At 48.3% G+C, this 19,494-nt stretch overlaps 2 protein-coding genes across 6 annotated transcripts; both read left to right on the top strand.

Moving 5' to 3' along the window:
• The first annotated feature begins 291 nt into the window (after positions 1 to 291).
• Positions 292 to 15,580, top strand: PAN2 (poly(A) specific ribonuclease subunit PAN2). Of its 5 annotated transcripts, none has more exons than XM_046655723.1 (26): positions 292 to 1,507; positions 2,119 to 2,517; positions 5,508 to 5,677; positions 5,792 to 5,912; positions 6,078 to 6,155; positions 6,541 to 6,808; positions 7,220 to 7,562; positions 7,766 to 7,862; positions 8,694 to 8,813; positions 8,992 to 9,111; positions 9,340 to 9,468; positions 9,596 to 9,795; positions 9,907 to 10,052; positions 10,177 to 10,283; positions 10,497 to 10,595; positions 10,716 to 10,789; positions 10,896 to 11,043; positions 11,343 to 11,486; positions 11,623 to 11,682; positions 11,907 to 11,997; positions 12,850 to 13,007; positions 13,106 to 13,249; positions 13,381 to 13,560; positions 13,684 to 13,777; positions 14,064 to 14,261; positions 14,885 to 15,580. In XM_046655723.1, the coding sequence occupies exons 2-26, from the start codon at positions 2,236 to 2,238 to the stop codon at positions 14,917 to 14,919; spliced, it is 3,606 nt and encodes a 1,201-aa protein (XP_046511679.1). In that variant the 5' UTR covers positions 292 to 1,507; positions 2,119 to 2,235; the 3' UTR covers positions 14,920 to 15,580. The 5 variants fall into 5 exon arrangements, with proteins under 5 accessions (XP_046511679.1, XP_046511673.1, XP_046511691.1 ...); XM_046655717.1 differs by having other exon boundaries at positions 294 to 1,507; positions 9,904 to 10,052; XM_046655735.1 differs by having other exon boundaries at positions 295 to 1,507; positions 9,907 to 10,040.
• A 217-nt stretch (positions 15,581 to 15,797) lies between these two features.
• Positions 15,798 to 19,301, top strand: CNPY2 (canopy FGF signaling regulator 2). Its single transcript, XM_046655779.1, has 6 exons — positions 15,798 to 16,497; positions 17,072 to 17,184; positions 17,339 to 17,454; positions 18,312 to 18,515; positions 18,676 to 18,772; positions 19,140 to 19,301. The coding sequence occupies exons 2-6, from the start codon at positions 17,097 to 17,099 to the stop codon at positions 19,181 to 19,183; spliced, it is 549 nt and encodes a 182-aa protein (XP_046511735.1). The 5' UTR covers positions 15,798 to 16,497; positions 17,072 to 17,096; the 3' UTR covers positions 19,184 to 19,301.
• The last annotated feature ends 193 nt before the right edge of the window (positions 19,302 to 19,494 follow it).

Genomic DNA, 19,494 nt, shown 5'->3' on the forward strand with positions numbered 1-19,494 from the left:
GTGAGGTAGGTACTATTTTTGGCCCCACATTTTCAGAGGAGGATACTGAGGTGCAGAGAAGTAACTTGCCCAAGATCAGAGAGCTACTAACTGGCCAGAATTCCAGTGCAGACCATCTGGCTTCAGATCCTGCATTTTCAATCATTCCATTATATCACTGTGAGAAGACAGAGCATCTTTATAAAGTAGCTCTTTTAGCCCAGGTATCTCTGGGTAGCTGAAGCCCTGTAATTCTCATGGGTCTATAAAGTCTATCTCAATTTGAGACCTCAATATGGAAATTTCTCAAAGTATAGGTAACCATCTAGATGTCTCAGCACCCATCTTTTTGCAAGATTTCAAATCTAGGGCCCTGTGAAGTCAGATTAGTTTGAGAGACTCTCTGAGTTGAGGTGTTTTTCTCTCGGACTATGACCTCTGGCTGAGTCCTGGAAGTCTAAATCCTGAGGTCTTTTTATGAAGGCCTATTTAACATCCTTCGCTGAGAGAGAAATGCTTTAAGACTGTATCCTCTGTGAGGAATTCCTTCCACCAGAGAGGCCCGCTGTGTGGCCTTTAGAAACTGAGCTAAAGTGCCCCAAGAAATTTCACAACCTGGCCCCATTCCAAAGCAGTTCAAGCTCAGAGTCAGGCCCCAAGAATCCCTCTGAATAACTGCTGACGCTAAATCTGTAACAGTTTGAGGAAGGCAAATGCCTTAATTTGCCGTGCTCATGCCCCTCTGAGAGGTAATGTCTAGTTCCAAGAGGCAGGGGAATTTGATGGCTGAAGGGTCCTGTTCCCTGGGAATATTGCCGGGGCCTCTGGGGAGGGAATCATCACAGATGGGAATTTCAGATGGACGCCTTTAGAATCCTAGAATATGCAGCTACTGAGGCGAGTTAGGAGCCTGCCTCCCGCTTCCTTTTTTTCTCTCCCGTATCTGGAAATGATAGGAAATGCCAGCGAGTTTCGGGGGCAACAGGGGCGGAGGTGGCGGAGTAGCTCACAAGAGCACCGCAGGAAGAGGGGGTGGACCGACCCATGCCGGGAATACCCAACAGTCGAGTCCCAGTGCTTTGCCCTGGGTGCTCCTTATTCCACAGTTTCTAAAGTTACAGAGAGCACAAAATTCTGTTTCCAAGTCTGGCGCTCTCTAATTTTGTTCACAGAAGCCTTAAAAGAGAAGCGGTTACTCTTCACGACGCCAAAGGTCCAGGGTCTGACTGCATTTGTCCTCAGCGGCGTTCCGTAACCCTTGCTTTCGCCCAGCCCCTGCGTCACACGTCTTCCCGTGGAGCCGGCCGTAGCTGGCTCCTTCTGATTGGCTGAGGTGAGCCCCAAACCCTTCCTGATTGGAAGCTGCGACTGGGCGCCCGCTGTTCTTTCCGCCGTAGGGTTAGGTTGAGCCTGAGGTGCGGGGGAGAATTGGGGAAACTGGAATTTCCCGCGGAGCTGACGGCGTTTGCTCTCCCCCTACTCGTTTTAATTCCACGCGCTCCAAAATATCCGCCATGGAGAAATCTTGGTAATGACCCAATCCCCGTAAGCATCCCAGGAACACATCTGACCCCTGCCCTAATCCCTCCCCTCCCGGCCGCAGGGGGAGAATTCTGGGTAATTGATTTCTCTGGTTCCCCCAGAGAATTCTGGGTAACTAGCCATTTCCATCACATCCCTCTACCCCCGCCCCAATTGTGGGTAACTGGCCATTCTTATTTCCCCTTAGAGAATCCTGGGTAACGTTGTGGAGGATTCTGGGAAACTGACTTCTCTTGTTCTCACCTACAAACCCCCCACCCCCACACCTAATTTTGGGAAACAAGCACCTTAGGCCCCTCTACCTAACTCCTACCCCCGCACTTGCTGCTCCTTCCACTGATAGTTCTGGGCTGAACCAGGCAAGTGAGCAGGCCTTAAGGGAGGTTAGATAGTGGGATGGTGGGGAGTACAGAGGGCCTAGAGGAGAAAAGGAAGGGACAACACTTTTCTACCCCACTGCCCATCCCTTTCCTGCCTGCTTCATCCCCTGCTTGGCGTTCTCTCATCTTCTCCTTGCCTCATCTCCCTCCTGCCGGTATAACCTAGAACACACTAAATACAAGTACCCCTGACTCAGCTCCCTCTTTCCCTTTGCAGGCCAGGATGTCCATTGTAGGCCCACTGGTGCCGTCCTGCTGAAGTTTGGGTCAGGCATCTAAAGGGGCTGTGGCAAGGCAGGGTGTGACACAGGTCTAATCTGCTGCCATCGTCATCATGAACTTTGAGGGTCTGGACCCTGGACTAGCAGAGTATGCCCCGGCCATGCATTCTGCCTTGGACCCTGTCCTGGATGCCCACCTGAACCCAAGTCTACTACAGAATGTGGAGCTGGACCCGGAGGGAGTGGCCTTGGAGGCGCTTCCTGTCCAGGAGTCAGTGCATATAATGGAAGGTGTCTACTCTGAATTGCACAGTGTGGTGGCTGAAGTGGGTGTGCCTGTCTCCGTCTCCCACTTTGACTTGCACGAGGAGATGCTGTGGGTGGGAAGCCATGGGGTAAGAACTGTACCCCTTTGTAAGGCCTGAAAGAAGATGTTGGAGGTCTTTTATCTGGTTTTAGCCCAAGGACAGCTATTTCTCAGGGAGCCTGAACTGAGTTGAGGTGATGAGAGTTAGCTGGGTCACTAAGTCAAACCAAGAGGAGGGGAGTGGAGGGAGAAAATGGGAGTCATAGGGTCCAGGGATGAGTTACATAGGTGTTCTTTTTTTCAGAAGGCATCCCGTTTCTACTACAGTTTGCCCATTCATGCTTTGTTTAATCTTGATAACTGTACCCATTAGGTAGTCTGTAGCCATCCAAATCCAGTCTTTAATGCCCTCTTCTCTTTTCCATTTTTATAATTATAGAATGTTTAATGCATGTTTTTGCATATCTTACATGGAATAATTTTGTCTTCTCTGGCTGATTTTAACCTCTCTGAGAGCAGTTATCAATGTTAATTTTTTAAAATGTGTATCCATATTGCCAGTATGCTAGGAAACTGGAAGCTTTTGTAAGAAATAACATGCCATTCTGGGTTTACTAATTTACCTTTGATAGTACATGACTTGTTTCTCTGTTAGAAAGTGAATTTTTTTGATAATACATTCATTTCAGTAGGCAGTGTCTACTGCCATGCTAGGCCCAGGAATAAAACTGACTAAACATAATCCTTGCCCTCAAAGACTTCACAGGACAACGAGGAAAAAAGACATATAAACCGGTAATTTCATGGTATGTTAGAAGAAACTAAACTCTTTAACTTATTAATTGTGAATTTAGGTTATAAACTACTAAGTGCCAGTGTGAAAATATGTACTGGGTGCTGATGAACATGGAGGAGGGTCAGAGGGCCTCAAGAAGGAAGTGTCACCTGAACTGAGTCTTGAGAGATGAGTAGGAGTCAGGTAAAGAATAGGGAACAATGCTGTGTTGGCAAAAGCAACAGGATAAACAGATTCCCAAGATGTTACATAGCTTGGTGATTGGAGAGTGCAGGAACTACAAGCAATTAGGACTGGAAGCTGAAGCTGAAGCGTTAGACATTTCTTCATTCAACCAGTGTTTTTCGAGCACCTGCCAGGTGCCAGACCTTGCTCTGTGTTCTAGGTTTGTAATAAGCATTAAAAAAGGCAGCAAAAATACATTTATAATATACCAGGTGTTACCTTAAAAAAATCAGGTAGAATAAGGGGGTTGAGGTAATGAAGGCTGGGAGCTGTTGTTATTTTAGATAGTTGTTCAGGGAAGGTCTCTCTGATAAAGTCACACTTGAGTAGAGACCTGGATGCAGGCCAAGGTGTCCATTCCTTTTTTTTTTTTTTTGAGGAAGATTAGCCCTGAGCTAATATCTGCTGCCAATCCTCCTCTTTTTGCTGACGAAGACTGGCCCTGAGCTAACATCTGTGCCCATCTCCCTCTACTTTATATGTGGGATGCCTCCCACAGCATGGCTTGCCAAGCGGTGCCATGTCCACACCCGGGATGCAAACTGGCGAACCCCAGGCTGCCGAAGCGGAACATGGGCACTTAACTGCTGTGCCACCAGGGCAGCCCCCAAGATGTCCATTCTAAAAGGGAGGGAAGGATCTGTGCAGATATCTGGGAGAAGAACATTCTAGAAAAATCTCATATGCTACATTAAAAGAGCTTAGACTTGATCCTTCAGGCCACTGAAGATTTTTATCCACACTGACAAGGTCCAGTTTGCATCTTAGGTGGAGTGCTGAGGTAGCATTATAGAGTTTGATTTAAGGGGGACAGGGCAGGACTCAGTGAGATCAGTTTGTAGGCTATTGTAGTAGTTCACATAAAATAGGAAGGCTTGAATGAAGCCCTGTAGATATGTGTACATGAGAACACATTTGAGAAACATTTAGGAAGTAAAATAAACAAGACTTAAGTTGACTACCAGTAACTTAGTCCACTGGGTAGATCATGGTATCATAGGGAATACAGTTAAGAAGAACTGAAACGGAGTAAAAATGGTGAATTTAATTTAGGATGTAATGAGTTTGAGGTTCTCATGGGATGTCTAAGGAGAGATGTTTAGTAGGTGTTTGGATGTGTTAGTCTGAAGCTTGAGCTAGTGTTCTGGGCTAAGGAAAGAAATTAGGATTCATCAGCTTTAGGATGAATGATTAAAACCTTAAGAGTGGATAAGACTGCCTAGGAAGACCAGCAGCGTGAGAAGATAGTGGGCTGGGAATAGCCATGTGTCAAGAGTGGTCAGAAGGGGAGCACATAAGGAGAAAGTATGAGCTCAGAGTCAGGAGAGAAACCAGGAGTGAATGATGTCATAGGAGCCAGGGGTGGAATGAGTTTCGCATTCTCTCTATTCCAGCCTGTGACCCACAGGACACATTTCCCAGATGTCTAGTAGAGATTAAGACTTGACTGTGGAACATAAGAAAGCCAGCTGGCCAGTGAAGGACTGGACCCACTTTTTTTTTTTTTTTTTTTTTTTTTGAGGAATATTAGCCCAGAGCTAACTACTGGCAATCCTTTTTTTTCTGAGGAAGGCTGGCCCTGAGCTAACATCCGTGCCCATCTTCCTCTACTTTATACGTGGAATGCCTACCACAGCATGGCTTGCCAAGCAGTGCCATGTCTGCACCCGGGATCCAAACCGGCGAACCCTGGGCCGCCGAGAAGCAGAACATGCGAACTTAACTGCTGTGCTACCGGGCTGGCCCATGGACCCACATTCTTGATCTTCTGAACACTGTTCTAACCAACTGAGCCATTAGTTATTCAGCAGGGTCACTGTGAGGATAAAATGAGGTAGAGTTTACAAAAATACTTTGTAAAGCATTAAACAAACTTGAGATAGTATTATCACTGTCTTTATCACTAATATTGGTCCCTGACCTTATGCCTTAGTTGCTGCTAGCCAGAAAGGCCAGGCAAGAAGGAGAAAAGCTGAGCAACATCCAGTTCCTGACTTGCATCTGGGATGGCCCTGCCCCTCCACTCAGGGTGTCTCTCATCTTTTTGCTCCCTACAGGGCCATGCCACTTCATTTTTTGGTCCAGCCTTGGAGCGCTACTCATCCTTTCAGGTCAATGGCAGTGATGACATTCGGCAGATCCAGAGCCTGGAGAATGGTATTCTTTTTCTCACCAAGAACAACCTCAAGTATATGGCCCGTGGGGGCCTCATTATATTTGATTACCTGTAAGTGGCTTCTCAGCTCTGGACTGGGAAAGAGGGTCCCTCATAGGGTGGAAAGGCTAAAGGATTGGAAGTTTTTTGAGACCCCAGCCCCTTAGCCTCTCCTCTCCCCCGCAGGCTGGATGAGAGTGAGGATATGCACAGTCTTCTGCTGACTGACAGCAGCACTCTGCTCGTTGGTGGGCTACAGAACCACATATTGGAGATTGACCTTAACACTGTCCAGGAGACTCAGAAGGTACAAGCCTCGGGCAGGAAAAACCCAGGCAGGGCCTGAGGTTATGGGGGGGCAGGATATACCTGGGCTGGGAACATGCCTGACTGGAACGTGCGTGTGACCTTTCTGTTCCTTTAGTCTGTGGGAAGAATCATTCTCACTGGTTTTTTCTGCTTCCCTCCCCAGTATGCAGTCGAGACACCTGGAGTCACCATCATGAGACAGACAAATCGCTTCTTCTTCTGTGGTCATACATCTGGCAAGGTGGCTAAGTTCCATTTTTCCTCCCACCACGGGACCCTGTCTCACTGATGTGTGATTGCGCTCTGCTATTTCCTCAATTCTGAGGCTGGAGTTGGAGGGATGGGAGGAGTGAGTTGAGTTCCTCCTCAGCCGTGTTATGCTATGAGATTACCTTTCAGCCTGATGTTTTCTGTTGTAACTAGGTACCTTAGAGACAAAAAAGTAAACGAGAGTTCTCTTTGGGGTCCCTTCCAGCTCTGGGCTTCTCTTTTTGCCTTTTCTGTGCTTTAATTGCCCATATCCTGGAGTGTTAGTTCTTTTGGTAGCAGACTCACAGGGTTAGGTAGGTGGCAGGTACTCTTCCTAATAACAGTGTTGGCAGATAACCAAGTTATCTCTTCTTCAGGTTTCCCTGCGAGACCTCCGTACTTTTAAGGTGGAGCATGAGTTTGATGCTTTCTCAGGGAGTCTGTCAGATTTTGATGTACATGGCAACCTGTTGGCTGCCTGTGGCTTCTCCAGCCGCCTCACCGGCCTGGCCTGCGACCGTTTCCTCAAGGTGTATGATCTGCGCATGATGCGTGCCATCACACCACTTCAAGTACATGTGGATCCTGCCTTCTTGCGCTTCATCCCTACATATACTTCTCGTCTTGCTATCATCTCTCAGTCAGGTATGAAGGGGATGGAGGATGGGGTAGGAGGGGCAGATGAGGGAAGGGAAACTAGGCGCCAGAAGGTGTATACTCCCAGGAATCTGTTGGGGGGGAAAAGTAACCTTTCAGTGAGGGCTCAGATTCTCTCTTAGGTTTGGTCAGAGATTAGATCTTCTGTTTTCTCCCTGGGTGTGAACAACGCAGAAAAAGATAAAGGTGGAGCAGGCAGTACAACTTCAGAACTGCCCTTTGCTGGGTAGGAGACTTACCTGGGGTTTTTAGAAAGGCATCAGATGGTGTTCTCTCCATCTCTAGGCATGGATTTGGAGCCCGTCTTTCCTTGATACCAGGCTAAGAGGGTTGGAAGGGCATAAAAGGACGGCTCCCTTTCAACTTACAGGGCTCACTGGGCTTCCTCTTCCCTCCTAGGGCAGTGCCAGTTTTGTGAGCCCACAGGCCTGGCCAACCCAGCAGACATCTTTCATGTGAATCCTGTGGGGCCTCTGCTAATGACATTTGATGTGTCAGCCAGCAAGCAGGCCCTGGCCTTTGGGGATTCTGAGGGCTGTGTGCACCTCTGGACTGATTCCCCTGAGCCTTCCTTTAACCCCTACTCCCGTGAGACTGAGTTTGCTTTGCCCTGTCTCGTGGACTCACTGCCTCCTCTGGACTGGAGCCAGGACTTGCTGCCTCTTTCCCTCATCCCTGTCCCACTCACCACCGACACACTTCTCTCTGACTGGCCTGCTGCCAACTCCGCTCCAGCTCCCAGGTTGTACCTCCCATCTGGGCCAAAAGGAGGGAGGGGGAAAGGGCCAAGATGCCAGGATTCTCTGCGGGCCCTGTCATTATTCTATGTCTGTCCTGATTTTTGTCTCCCTTCAGTATTCTCTTTTTTTCTGACCTCTTGGGGAGTTGGGATTGGATGGGCAGACACAACAGCCTTCAAGCCCCTAGAACTAAATCAAATTGCAGGAGAGCACCCCCTGTGGATGCAGAGATTCTGCGCACCATGAAGAAAGTGGGCTTCATTGGCTATGCCCCCAACCCCCGCACCAGGCTGCGCAATCAGGTATGTTCAGAGGGGAGAGGGTCAGCCCCCACCCCAAACCATTGGCATTTCTCCTGGCTCCTTCCTTCACTAGCCTTCAGTAGTTTTTGTTTTCAGTTAGTAAAGGTTTTTTCCAGGCCTCCTTAGTTGAAGGTACTATGCTAGGTGTTAGGGAGGATTCAGAGACATAGAAGATAGGGTCCTTGCTCTTAAGAAGTTTAATGTTTGGTTGGTGAAGATAAGACCTGTCCATAACAGAAATTATTTATTTTCTATTATTAAATGCTAAAGGAATGTTAGAAGCATTCAGTGGCAGAGCTGTTTGGAGGGAAAATGTTACTCTGGGCTGGAGTGATTGGGGGAGGCACACTGAAAGGGGTGGATATTGAGCTGGAAAGGGGGAGTATATTCAAGATGAGAGATCAGTGTTAGCAAAGGTCTCAGGAAGCATGACTGCAAAAGAAGTGTCTCATGGGGACTATGATTCTGTCAGTCTGGCTGGAGGGGCTGTTAGCACTGGGAAATAGTGAGAGATTAAGGTTGGAAAAGGCCCTGTTCTGAAACCTCGAAAGCCAGTGTATAGTAGAAGTGATGCACTGAAGGGGCGTTCTGGGATGGTTAGTTAGGTAGCGGTATGCTGGACAGAGTGTGTGTGGAAGCCACCACAGTTGTCCAGCTGTGATAAGGTAGGGTGACACCCATGCGAATAAAAAGGAAGGAGTGGATGCTGGAAACCCTATGAAATTAGAAGGTTCAGGACTTGCTGGCTGTTTCAGTGTTGGGATAAAGGTAGGGGAAAACCAAAGAGGATTAAGGCATCCAACAAGTTTACCTCTTTTTTTAAAATTCTAGATTCCTTACCGACTCAAGGAGTCAGACAGTGAATTTGACAGCTTCAGCCAGGTCACTGAGTCACCAATAGGGCGGGAAGAGGAGCCACATCTCCACATGGTCTCTAAGAAATACCGCAAGGTGCTGGGGGATACCAGCGGGAGCCCTCTGGGATATGGGGAAAGGTTCCGGGGAAGGTGGTCATATGAGAGAGTATTGAAGGACTCAGGAGGGAGGTTTTGGAGAACGTTATAACTACTGCAGAGATTTAGGGGACTCCGAGGCTGTCTTCATCTTGCTCAGACTATTTCTGCGTCAGGTGACCATCAAATACTCGAAGCTGGGGCTGGAGGACTTTGACTTCAAACACTACAATAAGACCCTGTTTGCTGGATTAGAGCCCCACATCCCCAATGCCTACTGTAACTGCATGATCCAGGTAAGCGTAGGTGTTCCTGCGACTTGGACGTGTTCCAGGTTTCTCCAACAAGCCCACTTTACCCTGGCCTCCTACCATTCTTTCTTGCCCCACAGTCTTCACGTCTCCTCTCTGAGCTCCACTTCAGTGGACTCCTGCTTTTTATTCTCCACTGGCTCACTTAAGCTTCCCTTCTCTCTTCCTCCCTGTACCAGTTGCCTGCCTCACTTTTCCTGCTCTTCCCTCCAGGTGCTCTACTTCCTGGAGCCTGTGCGCTGTCTAATCCAGAACCACCTTTGCCAAAAGGAGTTTTGCCTAGCATGTGAGCTGGGCTTCCTCTTCCACATGTTGGATCTCTCCCGAGGTGACCCCTGTCAGGTCAGTACCTGGAGACCTGGGACAATAAAAGGGGAAGGGAGGTGGACTGTAGGCAGGGACATCACTGTGCAAATGGCCACAAAAGAGAAAAATAACCCCTTTCCACAACACGCTTTCTGGATTCCAGGGCAGTAATTTTCTTCGGGCATTCCGCACCATTCCTGAGGCCTCAGCCCTTGGTCTGATCCTGGCTGACTCAGATGAGGCTTCAGGCAAGGGCAACCTGGCCAGGCTCATTCAGAGGTGGAATCGCTTCATTCTCACTCAGCTGCATCAGGATATGCAAGAGCTGGAAGTACCCCAGGCTTATCGAGGTGCTGGAGGCAGGTATGGAATCGGGACAGGAATAGTGAAAGCCACCATGACAGGCCCCTCTGTGACTTAAAGGATCTTCTGACTCCCTCAGTGTGCATGTGTTACCCTCTCCACTCTTAGCAGCTTTTGCTCTTCGGGGGACTCTGTCATTGGGCAGCTGTTCAGCTGTGAGATGGAGAACTGCAGCCTCTGCCGCTGTGGCAGTGAGACCGTGCGAGCCTCATCCACCCTGCTCTTCACGCTCTCCTACCCTGAGGGTAGCAACAGTGGTATACCCTGCAGCTGGGTTGGGAAGGCTCCCCCAAATGTCCTGTAACATCAAGGAGAGGGTGTTGGGGGGCTAAGGGTGGGTATAAGGGAGAACCTGGAGTGAAGCATCTAGTTTCCCCTCAGATAAAACTGGGAAGAACTGTGACTTTGCTCAGGTGCTGAAGCGAAGCATCTGCCTGGAGCAGAATACACAGGCCTGGTGTGACAACTGTGAAAAGTACCAGCCCACGGTGAGTGGGCTCTTGCACTGGACTCGAGTACTGCCGTGTGGGGGACTCAGCCATGGTCTCATGTGGGGCTGGCTGTGTCAGCACTGCCATCCAGGGCTCTATAGGGAATGGGAAGAATCCCAACTTGAGGATGCAGGTCCAGGTTTCACAGTTCCTGTCCAAGTTTCTCTCCCTGTAGCCCCCTGCCATTCCTTGTTTGTTTTATCTTCTCAGATTCAGACCCGCAACATCCGCCATCTGCCAGATATTCTTGTCATCAATTGTGAGGTGAACAGCCTGAAAGAAGCTGATTTCTGGAGAGTGCAGGCTGAGGTAAAGACCGGGGCTGGAAACAGGGCGTTAGGAGTACTTTTTAGTTTTCTCCCTCTTCTAACTTCCATATGTGATTATTCATGTTCCTGGGGAATTGGATATTTTCCCCTTTGTGTTCAGGTTGCCTTCAAGATGGCAATAAAGAAGCGTGGTGGGGAAATCTCCAAGAATAAAGAGTTTGCTTTGGCTGATTGGTAGGTACTGTCTTGGGAACGGTCAAAGGATTGAACTACCCAGTGGCTCCTCTTGTCACTGGCTAGATCTCCTCAGAACAAATTTCCGATTCTCCTGTCCTGATAGGAAGGAACTAGGGAGTCCAGAGGGCATGCTGATGTGTCCCTCCATTGAGGAGTTGAAGAATGTCTGGCTTCCTTTCTCCATTCGCATGAAGATGACCAAGAACAAAGGGCTGGATGTTTGCAATTGGACTGATGGGGATGAGATGCAGGTTGTTGAAAAACTGGGAAAAGGAAGGGGAATAAGGGAGAGAAGGTTGGGGCAGAAGCAGGACAGGGGGAAGGCAGAAGTTAGTATAGGGAAAAGAAAAGGATTAAGGCCTAGTATTTACTAGTTGTGGGCTCTTCCAGAGTGACTCAGTTCAGTGTTGGGAGCCATAGATGGGTTAGGATGGAGATAACCCACCCTGGTCCCCTATCCCCATACCCCAAACTCCCTGTCCTCTGTCCCCATTCCCCTTCCTTCCCCATCCTTAAACTTAGCTTAGCAGCCTGGGTACCCCCCTCACAGTGGGGCCCAGCCAGGGCAGAGGAGGAGCATGGTGTCTATGTGTATGACCTGATGGCTACTGTGGTACACATCCTGGACTCACGCACAGGGGGCAGCCTGGTGGCTCACATTAAAGTCGGAGAGACCTACCACCAGCGCAAGGAGGTGAGTGAGGTAATACAGGGCATGGATGCTGCCAGTGGTGGCCATGATGGAGTCCCAGATCTGTCCTTATCTTGAGTCTGAGCCAGAGTGGTCCAGCCATCACTTTGGCATCAGTCTTTCTCTATTATCTCCACAGGGCGTTACCCACCAGCAGTGGTATCTCTTCAATGACTTTCTTATTGAACCTATTGATAAGGTTAGTTGTAACACATTCCATTCTTTCATCTCCCCCTTTACTGAGCATCCTCATCCTCAGTGCCCTAGAGAATGCCAGGCAGATTTAGGAGGGAAGGATGGGTCCTCAAGAATAAAAAGCATTAGTAAAACTAAAAGTAGTGCCTGAGTCTTGTCTTCTGTCTGACTTGGAGAAAAGGAAAAAGAGACATATACATAGGCCATTAAGTGCTTTTTCTTTTATAGCATGAAGCTGTGCAGTTTGACATGAATTGGAAAGTGCCTGCTATCCTTTATTACATCAAAAGGAATCTTAATTCCAAATACAACCTAAACAGTAAGTGGTACAGAGTAGAACCAAGGGTGTGGGCAGTTGAGACTGGTCTTCATGAAGAGATCTGGGAAATAGCTTGTTAAGATTAGGATCTGTAACCAGTGTTAATATTTTCAGATATACTAAAGAGATTCCTCCTCATCAGGCCTTAAATCTAGAAGGTGGAGATCCTGAGGGTGTAGTGGGGAAGAGGTGATGGGGGAAGTCTGATCAAAGTGGCTAAGGGTATGATTTTGAGTCTAATCATCCTTATCTCCAAGTGAAGATCTTCTTTTGGAGATGAGCTCCTTATTAAGTCCCTTTTTGGTGCCTTTAAACCATAGTTTCTCTGCAACTTTATTTTTCTGGATTTTCTAAGCTAAAGTCCGAAGTGGAAATCTCATTCTTTCCTCTCTTGACTCTTGTTTTTTCCTAGAACATCTCTTTTTTTTATTTTTTGGGTTTTTTAAAGATTTTTTATTTTCCTTTTTCTCCCCAAAGCCCCCTGATACATAGTTGTGCATTTTTAGTTGTGGGTCCTTCTGGTTGTGGCATGTGGGATGCCACCTCATCGTGGCCTAAGTGGTGCCATGTCCATGCCCAGGATCCCAACCAGCAAAACCCTGGGCTGCTGCAGTAGAGTGCATGAACTTAACCACTTGGCCACGGGGCTGGCCCCCCTAGAATATCTCTTGATAATTTTATGATTTGACCTTTCCATCTACCTACTCTGTTCATTAGACATGATCTTTTTACTCACATGCTTTGATTATTGAAGAATCACAGTGTAGCCCGGTCTCTCGTCAGCCACCGTGGGCTTCCCTCCCCTAGTCACTTCCTATCCCCAGCCATCTGTCTTCTGGATTCTCCTTCCAGTCAAGAATCCTATTGAGGCAAGTGTTCTGCTAGCTGAAGCCTCACTAGCACGGAAGCAGCGGAAAACACATACTACCTTCATTCCACTGATGTTGAATGAGATGCCACAGGTCGGGGACCTGGTGGGCCTGGATGCTGAGTTTGTCACCCTTAATGAGGTAACCCAGATCAAAGTGTGGGGTGTTGGGACAGAACTCTGGGGATATTAGGAGTCATAAACATTTCTCTGATTTCCTTATTAACTCTTCTCGTGTAGGAGGAAGCAGAGTTGCGCAGTGATGGCACTAAGTCTACCATCAAACCAAGCCAGATGTCAGTAGCGAGGATTACCTGTGTTCGGGGCCAGGGACCCAATGAGGGTATCCCCTTCATTGATGACTACATCTCAACCCAGGAGCAGGTATTAGGATATGGAGGTGCAAGTGAGATAGACTCTGTGCTTATTAGAGTGCTCTAGAACCCAGGGAAGAGTAGTGGGGGGAGACTCTGCACCTTGCTTTCTAGACAACTTGTCCTTTTCTCTATCCCTAGGTGGTAGATTACTTGACTCAATACTCGGGGATAAAGCCAGGAGACCTCGATGCCAAGATTTCCTCTAAGCACCTCACAACTCTCAAGTCTACCTACTTAAAGCTTCGTTTTCTTATAGACATTGGAGTCAAGTTTGTGGGTCATGGTCTGCAGAAGGACTTCCGGGTGATCAACCTCATGGTTTGGGCAATACTCTTTTAAGAGTCTTCTTTGAGCATGGGCCCCCAGGGTATACATTGTGCTTTGGAGAATGGGAAATTATGGATCCCCTACCTTCAGTTTCCCCTCTTTTATCCCTGCCAGGTGCCCAAGGACCAAGTCCTTGACACTGTCTATTTGTTTCACATGCCCCGAAAACGAATGATTTCCCTGCGATTCCTTGCTTGGTACTTTCTGGGTGAGTTGCTCCACCTTGTAGGCCCTTGTGGTACTCATTAAGAGCAGGAAAAAGTGTTGGAGGGGCCAAGGGGAGTAGAAAGGACCCTGAGTTAGTGGTGAGAGTTACTGATGGACTTAATTAGTTTCAATATCCCTTCTGTACACTAGGGATGGTGTTTGGCTCTTTCCCTTAAGGGCAGCCAGGTTTTTTACTGTTGTTTATTGGGAGTTTAGGATGTGAGTAGGGGATATGTTCTTACCTCCCTTTGCTAGGTCCCAAACTATTCCACCTCTACTTCCCCCAGACCTGAAGATTCAAGGGGAGACCCATGACAGTATTGAGGATGCCCGCACAGCCCTTCAGCTCTACCGAAAGTATCTGGAGCTGAGCAAAAATGGCACTGAGCCTGAGTCCTTCCACAAAGTGCTCAAGGGTCTTTACGAGAAGGGCCGAAAGATGGACTGGAAGGTGCCTGAGCCTGAGGGCCAGACAAGTCCCAAAAGTAAGGCCTGGGATGGGACAAAGGAAACTGGACTGGGTGGGTTTTGATTGCAATGTGAAGATTATACCCACCATAATAACAATGATGATGGTGATGTTAACAGTGGTACTACCCCTACCTTATATATGTAGAGCATTTAACAGTTTACAAAGCACTTAATCCTCCCAACATTCAGTGAAATAGATTTTATTATTGAAACTCTCCATTAGTCCTAACTTCCTCTTGCCCAATTCTAAAACATTTGGGGCAGGTCTATGCCCTCTTTTCTCTTGCATTTTTCCTTCATAAGAAGTATCCCAGGGGCTGGCCCCATGGCCAAGTGGTTGAGTTCATGTGCTTCTCTTCGGCGGCCCAGGGTTCTGCTGGTTCAGATCCTGGGCACAGACATGGCACCACTCATCAAGCCATGCTGAGGCGGCATCCCACATGCCACAACCAGAGGCACTCACAACTGGAATATACAACTACGTACTGGTGGGCTTTGGGGGGAAGAAGAAAAACAAGAAGATTGGCAACAGTTGTTAGCTCAGGTGCCCGTCTTTAAAAAAAAAGACAAGAAGTATCCCAGGTGCGTTTTCTGCACTGATCTAAAGAGTCAATGCTCTTGGTTTTGTCTCTGACAGGTGCAGCTGTCTTCTCCTCAGTGCTGGCGCTCTGACCTCACCCTCTCCCAACGAATTGCTCCCTCTCCTTTCAGTGTTCTGTGGCCCAAGAACTGGGAGATGGCTTCCCAAGTTGGCTACACCCTGTCCACTTCCAGAATTGGACCTGCTCAGGGTCTACAGATGGTGCTATTAATAGAACTGGAATGCAGCAGAATTGTTGCATAGGATCTAGGAGCCAGATTCCTTTTTCAATCTTTGCAAAATAGTGGGCCAAAAGAAGAGTCTAGAATTGACCCAGATGGCAAGTAATTGGTATTCTTAATAAATATCCTGGGTAATTAATATTCAGGCAGAGAAGCTCCTGGAATCAAAACTCTCAGTTCCTAGTTGGCTAAGGACTGAAGTCCTGCACAGTGACAGGATACAACAGGCGCTCAAGACTTAGCTCAAGTCTCTGACTGCTTGAGGGATGCCTGGAGGGGCCAACATGTATAGTCTTGGTGGCTCTAGCAAACCAGTGTTGCCAACACCATCATTGCCAAAAGGGCCTTTGGGTCCTAGACAAAGCTTGGCTGCTAGCTTCACTCCTGCTGACAGCTGAGAAGCATCTGTCTTCCATCCACTTTCCTGTCCCAAGTTTTGTTTTCTTGTTATTTTTTAAAATTTTGTTTTAAACTGCATGTTTTATAAAATAAAAACAAAACTATTATTGGCTGTCATCTGTCTCCTTTGAGACCTGCGAGTGTGGGGTTCTCTCACTTTGGCCCTCTTCTCCTTTCTTTGTGTTGGCTCTGTTACAACTCGAAAAAACCAAGGCTTTCAAATTCCCACCTAGAAATGAAGATAAAGCTCAGGAGTCTCAAGTTAAGGATATTGGAATAGTATAATTATTTCTTTCCTGGACAATATGAGGTCTTTGCTGTGGCTGCCTGGTACCTAAGGTGGGACTGTTAAAAGATGTACAGTATGGTTTCCCCGTTACTTGTGTAAAAGGGGAGTTGGGGAAGCTGACAAACTACAGGTCCCAGGATATCTTAAGACCTGTAGCTATTAACAAAGGACCTGTGTGGTACTGCGGTGCTTCCTGGGAGATGTAGTTTCCTGGGAATCGAAAGCTGGGTTTCTCACTGGCGGGCAGTGCACCTTTCTTTTTGAAGGTTCTAGCCCGCCTAGACTGACACTCCCGCCCGCCTGACCTCCTTCATACACCATACCCGGCTCTGTCCTTGCTTCAGGCCACTCCTATTCTTCGGCTGACCCCTGGTGGTCACGTGGAGCAGCTCGCCACGCAAGTTTGGGTCCTTCTGCGATCCACCGGGGTCCTCACTGCCTGGGAGCCGCTCCTAAAGCTGCCTGTTCCCGCGAGAGTTTGGAGGGGCGGGTTTGGGGTCGGTCTCTGGCGTGGGGCTTGCACCGCAGCGCATCGGAGCTCTGCTTGGGCTCCCAGTTAAGGTGCAGGGAGCTGGGTCAGGCGGTCGCCGGGGCACCCCGTGTCTAGAAAGCGCCGGAGCGCTCTCTGGAGAAGCCCGGACAGCCCCGCTCCCCCAGCCAGGTGCTAGGGTCGGGAGCTGAAAGTGAGAGTCCGGCCGTCTTCCAGCGCCTGGGCCACGGCGGCGGCCCTGGGAGCAGAGGTGGGACGGATGCGAGTGGCGCTGAGGGTCGGGGATGGACTGGACTGGCGGGGTCCTTAGAAAGGGGCCTGGTCCTCATGGGAGATAGTTTGTAGGCCGGAGGTGGGAATGCAGTGATCTTCCGTGCTGGGTCCAAACAGGCACTAGTATTGAGTGCTATCTTCGCCGGCCGGCCACCTCGCTGCCTCCTGGCCTGAATCGGCTGCTCTCATTCCCAGCAGCTCCTCTGTGCCTGTCGTGCTCGCTTAATCGCCAGCCCATTCCATGGCTGCCCTGTGAGTCCTAGGCAGCCAAGGCTGAAGTACCAACATGTAGGGCCTCACCTGTCGACGTAGTGGCTGGGGCTGAGCCCCAAGTCCCCAGCTCGCGCTCTCACCCACTGCCCGGGAAATCCGGGTCTTCAAGCGCCGGAACAGAGGCGCTCCTTTGTGTCCCTGCCATTTCCTGGAAAGTAGAGCCAGAGTCACAGTGGGGCCTTTGTAGGCCTTGGGATGAGGGATGGGTTGCCGGGAGGCGGCGTCAGCAGAATGGAGCCAGCTCCTCACACCTATGATTTATTTCAACCTAAACCCAGGTGGAGCAACCCCATTACGCTAAAGATGAAAGGCTGGGGTTGGCTGGCCCTGCTTCTGGGGGCCCTGCTGGTAACTGCCTGGGCTCGGAGAAGCCAGGATCTACACTGTGGAGGTAAAGGCACAATGAGAAGAAGTGGGAGGAAGGAGGGTGGGGAAGATAGAGCCTTGGAAGGGCATGAGATCCAAGGCCTGGGAGAAGGATGAATGGAAATTCCCTGGCTTGATTCCTTTCTCCCCCGACCTCCCCTTCTCTTCCCTTGCACCAGCTTGCAGGGCTCTGGTGGATGAACTAGAGTGGGAGATTGCCCAAGTGGATCCCAAGAAGACCATTCAGATGGGTTCTTTCCGAATCAATCCAGATGGAAGCCAGTCAGTAGTGGAGGTATCTGTTACTGTTCCCCCAAATAAAGTAGCCCACTCTGACGTTGAATGAGAACTCAACTAAGAAGGACCTTGGTGTAATAGAAATGAAGAAAACATTGACCCAGAGAGGTATCTAAAAGATTGGGCTGTCTCATTTGGAAGAGACTAGAGGCTTATACCCTATGCACTTGCTTCCTGGCTCCAAACCTTAATACTTTGTTTCTGCTGTAGAAGTTGTTAGCAAACAGAGAACCCTGATCAACCCCCTTCTCCACATCCTTAATCCACGTGACTCAGGTTTTCACTATGACAGTATGGTACACATACGAACATTCATTCAAAACAGATGAGCTTACCCTTGTATTTAGGAAACTTTAGTTGCAAACATAACACATGTACTCAAAGCTGTACGTGGTAAACAATATCTAAAGAAATGTTAAGGTTATGATGCTTCGTGAAACACTTTAACAGTTGTTAGCCTCAAAGCCTACACTTCCTCTCTGATGCTCTCCTGTTGAGGGCAGATATTAGTCTCATTTTAATACAAGAAAATAAAATCATCTTACCTCCATAAAAATTAAGAGAATTCAAAGGAAAGGAACACATAGTTGACTAGGATTAATCAAAGAGGTCTCTGTTTATCTATAATATGGAGTTAATGACACCTTTTTTATTTCTTAGGCTTATATTATGAGGTCAAATAAGATCATATATTTGAGAGCACTTTGGAACTATACAAATAAATCATACTGTTTTTAATTAGGGAAGGCTTTTTAGAATAGGTTCGTTCAGCTAGATTTGAAAGGCAAAGTAAGGATATAAATTACTAATGTTCAGAGGTAGAAGAGTGTGACCTAAGGCTGAGGACATTTCTAGGTGCCTTATGCTCGCTCAGAGGCCCACCTCACTGAGCTGCTAGAGGAGGTATGTGACCGGATGAAGGAGTATGGGGAACAGATTGACCCTTCCACCCACCGAAAGAACTATGTACGTGTAGTGGGCCGGAATGGAGAATCCAGTGAACTGGACCTGCAGGGCATCCGAATTGATTCAGACATCAGCGGCACCCTCAAGTTTGCGGTGAGCTACGGGAGTGGGTGGCTGGTTTGCAGAAATTAGGAGAGCTATTGGAGAGCCCACGTGGAAAGCTGGGTTACTGTCCCTGTCCTCCTCTCTCGAGGCAGAGGCAAGGAAGCCTCTTCTTGCTGCCCTCTCACATGTTTCTCCCTTGGGTTGACAGTGTGAGAGCATTGTGGAGGAATACGAGGATGAACTTATTGAATTCTTTTCCCGAGAGGCTGACAACGTTAAAGACAAACTTTGTAGTAAGCGAACAGGTAAATTACTCCCACTTTACTTCCTGTCCTCACAGCCCTGTGGAACCTGGCACATTCCTTAGTACGTACCTGCCGTGCCCCCCACCCCCCGCCCCATCCTCTAATATTAGCTCAAGAGTTGGCTTCCGTTACCCATGGCTTACTAGACTTGGGTTGTTCCTCTCCATTCTCTTCCTGTCATCTTGCAGAATTTCTGGCTCCCTCACTTGAAATACAGGTGAGAGGATAGTGGGAATGTTTTGTCATTTAAAAGTATATGCTCTGAAAAATGGTGTGTGTGCCAGTTTGGTTGGGGGTATTTTCTTCCTTGGGGCATATATCCATATGAGAGTGGCAGTTTCCTTCCAGCTGTTCTGTGCTTTTGCAGATCTGTGTGACCATGCCTTGCACATATCCCATGATGAGCTGTGAGCCACTGGAGCGGCCCAGACTGACAGGCTTGATGGATCACCCCCAGGAGGGGAAGAGAGTGGCAATGTCTTTTATATTATGTTTTTACTGAAATGAACTGAAAAAAATGAAACCAAAAGTATGAACTGTGTTGTCTTTTCATGCCCAGAATCAGCCCTTACATTAGGCTTGAAGATAGGGGATTCCAGACAGGAAAGAAATGGGAAGGGAGGGAAGAGCTTTGGGAATGGTGTAGCACTAAGGGAGGAGGAGCCTAAAACTTTCATTCTTGTGCCGTCTGAGATTCCTGCTGGACTTATAAACTCGATAAG

Source organism: Equus quagga, chromosome 1 (assembly GCF_021613505.1).
Source record: "Equus quagga isolate Etosha38 chromosome 1, UCLA_HA_Equagga_1.0, whole genome shotgun sequence".
Lineage (NCBI taxonomy): Eukaryota > Metazoa > Chordata > Mammalia > Perissodactyla > Equidae > Equus > Equus quagga.

What these genes read in the sequence shown, in the direction of transcription:
- PAN2 (XM_046655717.1), top strand. Translation starts at nt 2,236, where the DNA reads ATGAACTTTGAGGGTCTGGACCCTGGACTAGCAGAGTATGCCCCGGCC. An exon ending in TGCTATCATCTCTCAGTCAG is followed by an intron (nt 6,809 to 7,219) that starts GTATGAAGGGGA and finishes CTTCCCTCCTAG; the next exon opens with GGCAGTGCCAGTTTTGTGAG. An exon ending in CTGATGGGGATGAGATGCAG is followed by an intron (nt 11,044 to 11,342) that starts GTTGTTGAAAAA and finishes CCCCCCTCACAG; the next exon opens with TGGGGCCCAGCCAGGGCAGA.
- CNPY2 (XM_046655779.1), top strand. Translation starts at nt 17,097, where the DNA reads ATGAAAGGCTGGGGTTGGCTGGCCCTGCTTCTGGGGGCCCTGCTGGTA. An exon ending in CCAGGATCTACACTGTGGAG is followed by an intron (nt 17,185 to 17,338) that starts GTAAAGGCACAA and finishes CCCTTGCACCAG; the next exon opens with CTTGCAGGGCTCTGGTGGAT. An exon ending in ACTTTGTAGTAAGCGAACAG is followed by an intron (nt 18,773 to 19,139) that starts GTAAATTACTCC and finishes GTGCTTTTGCAG; the next exon opens with ATCTGTGTGACCATGCCTTG.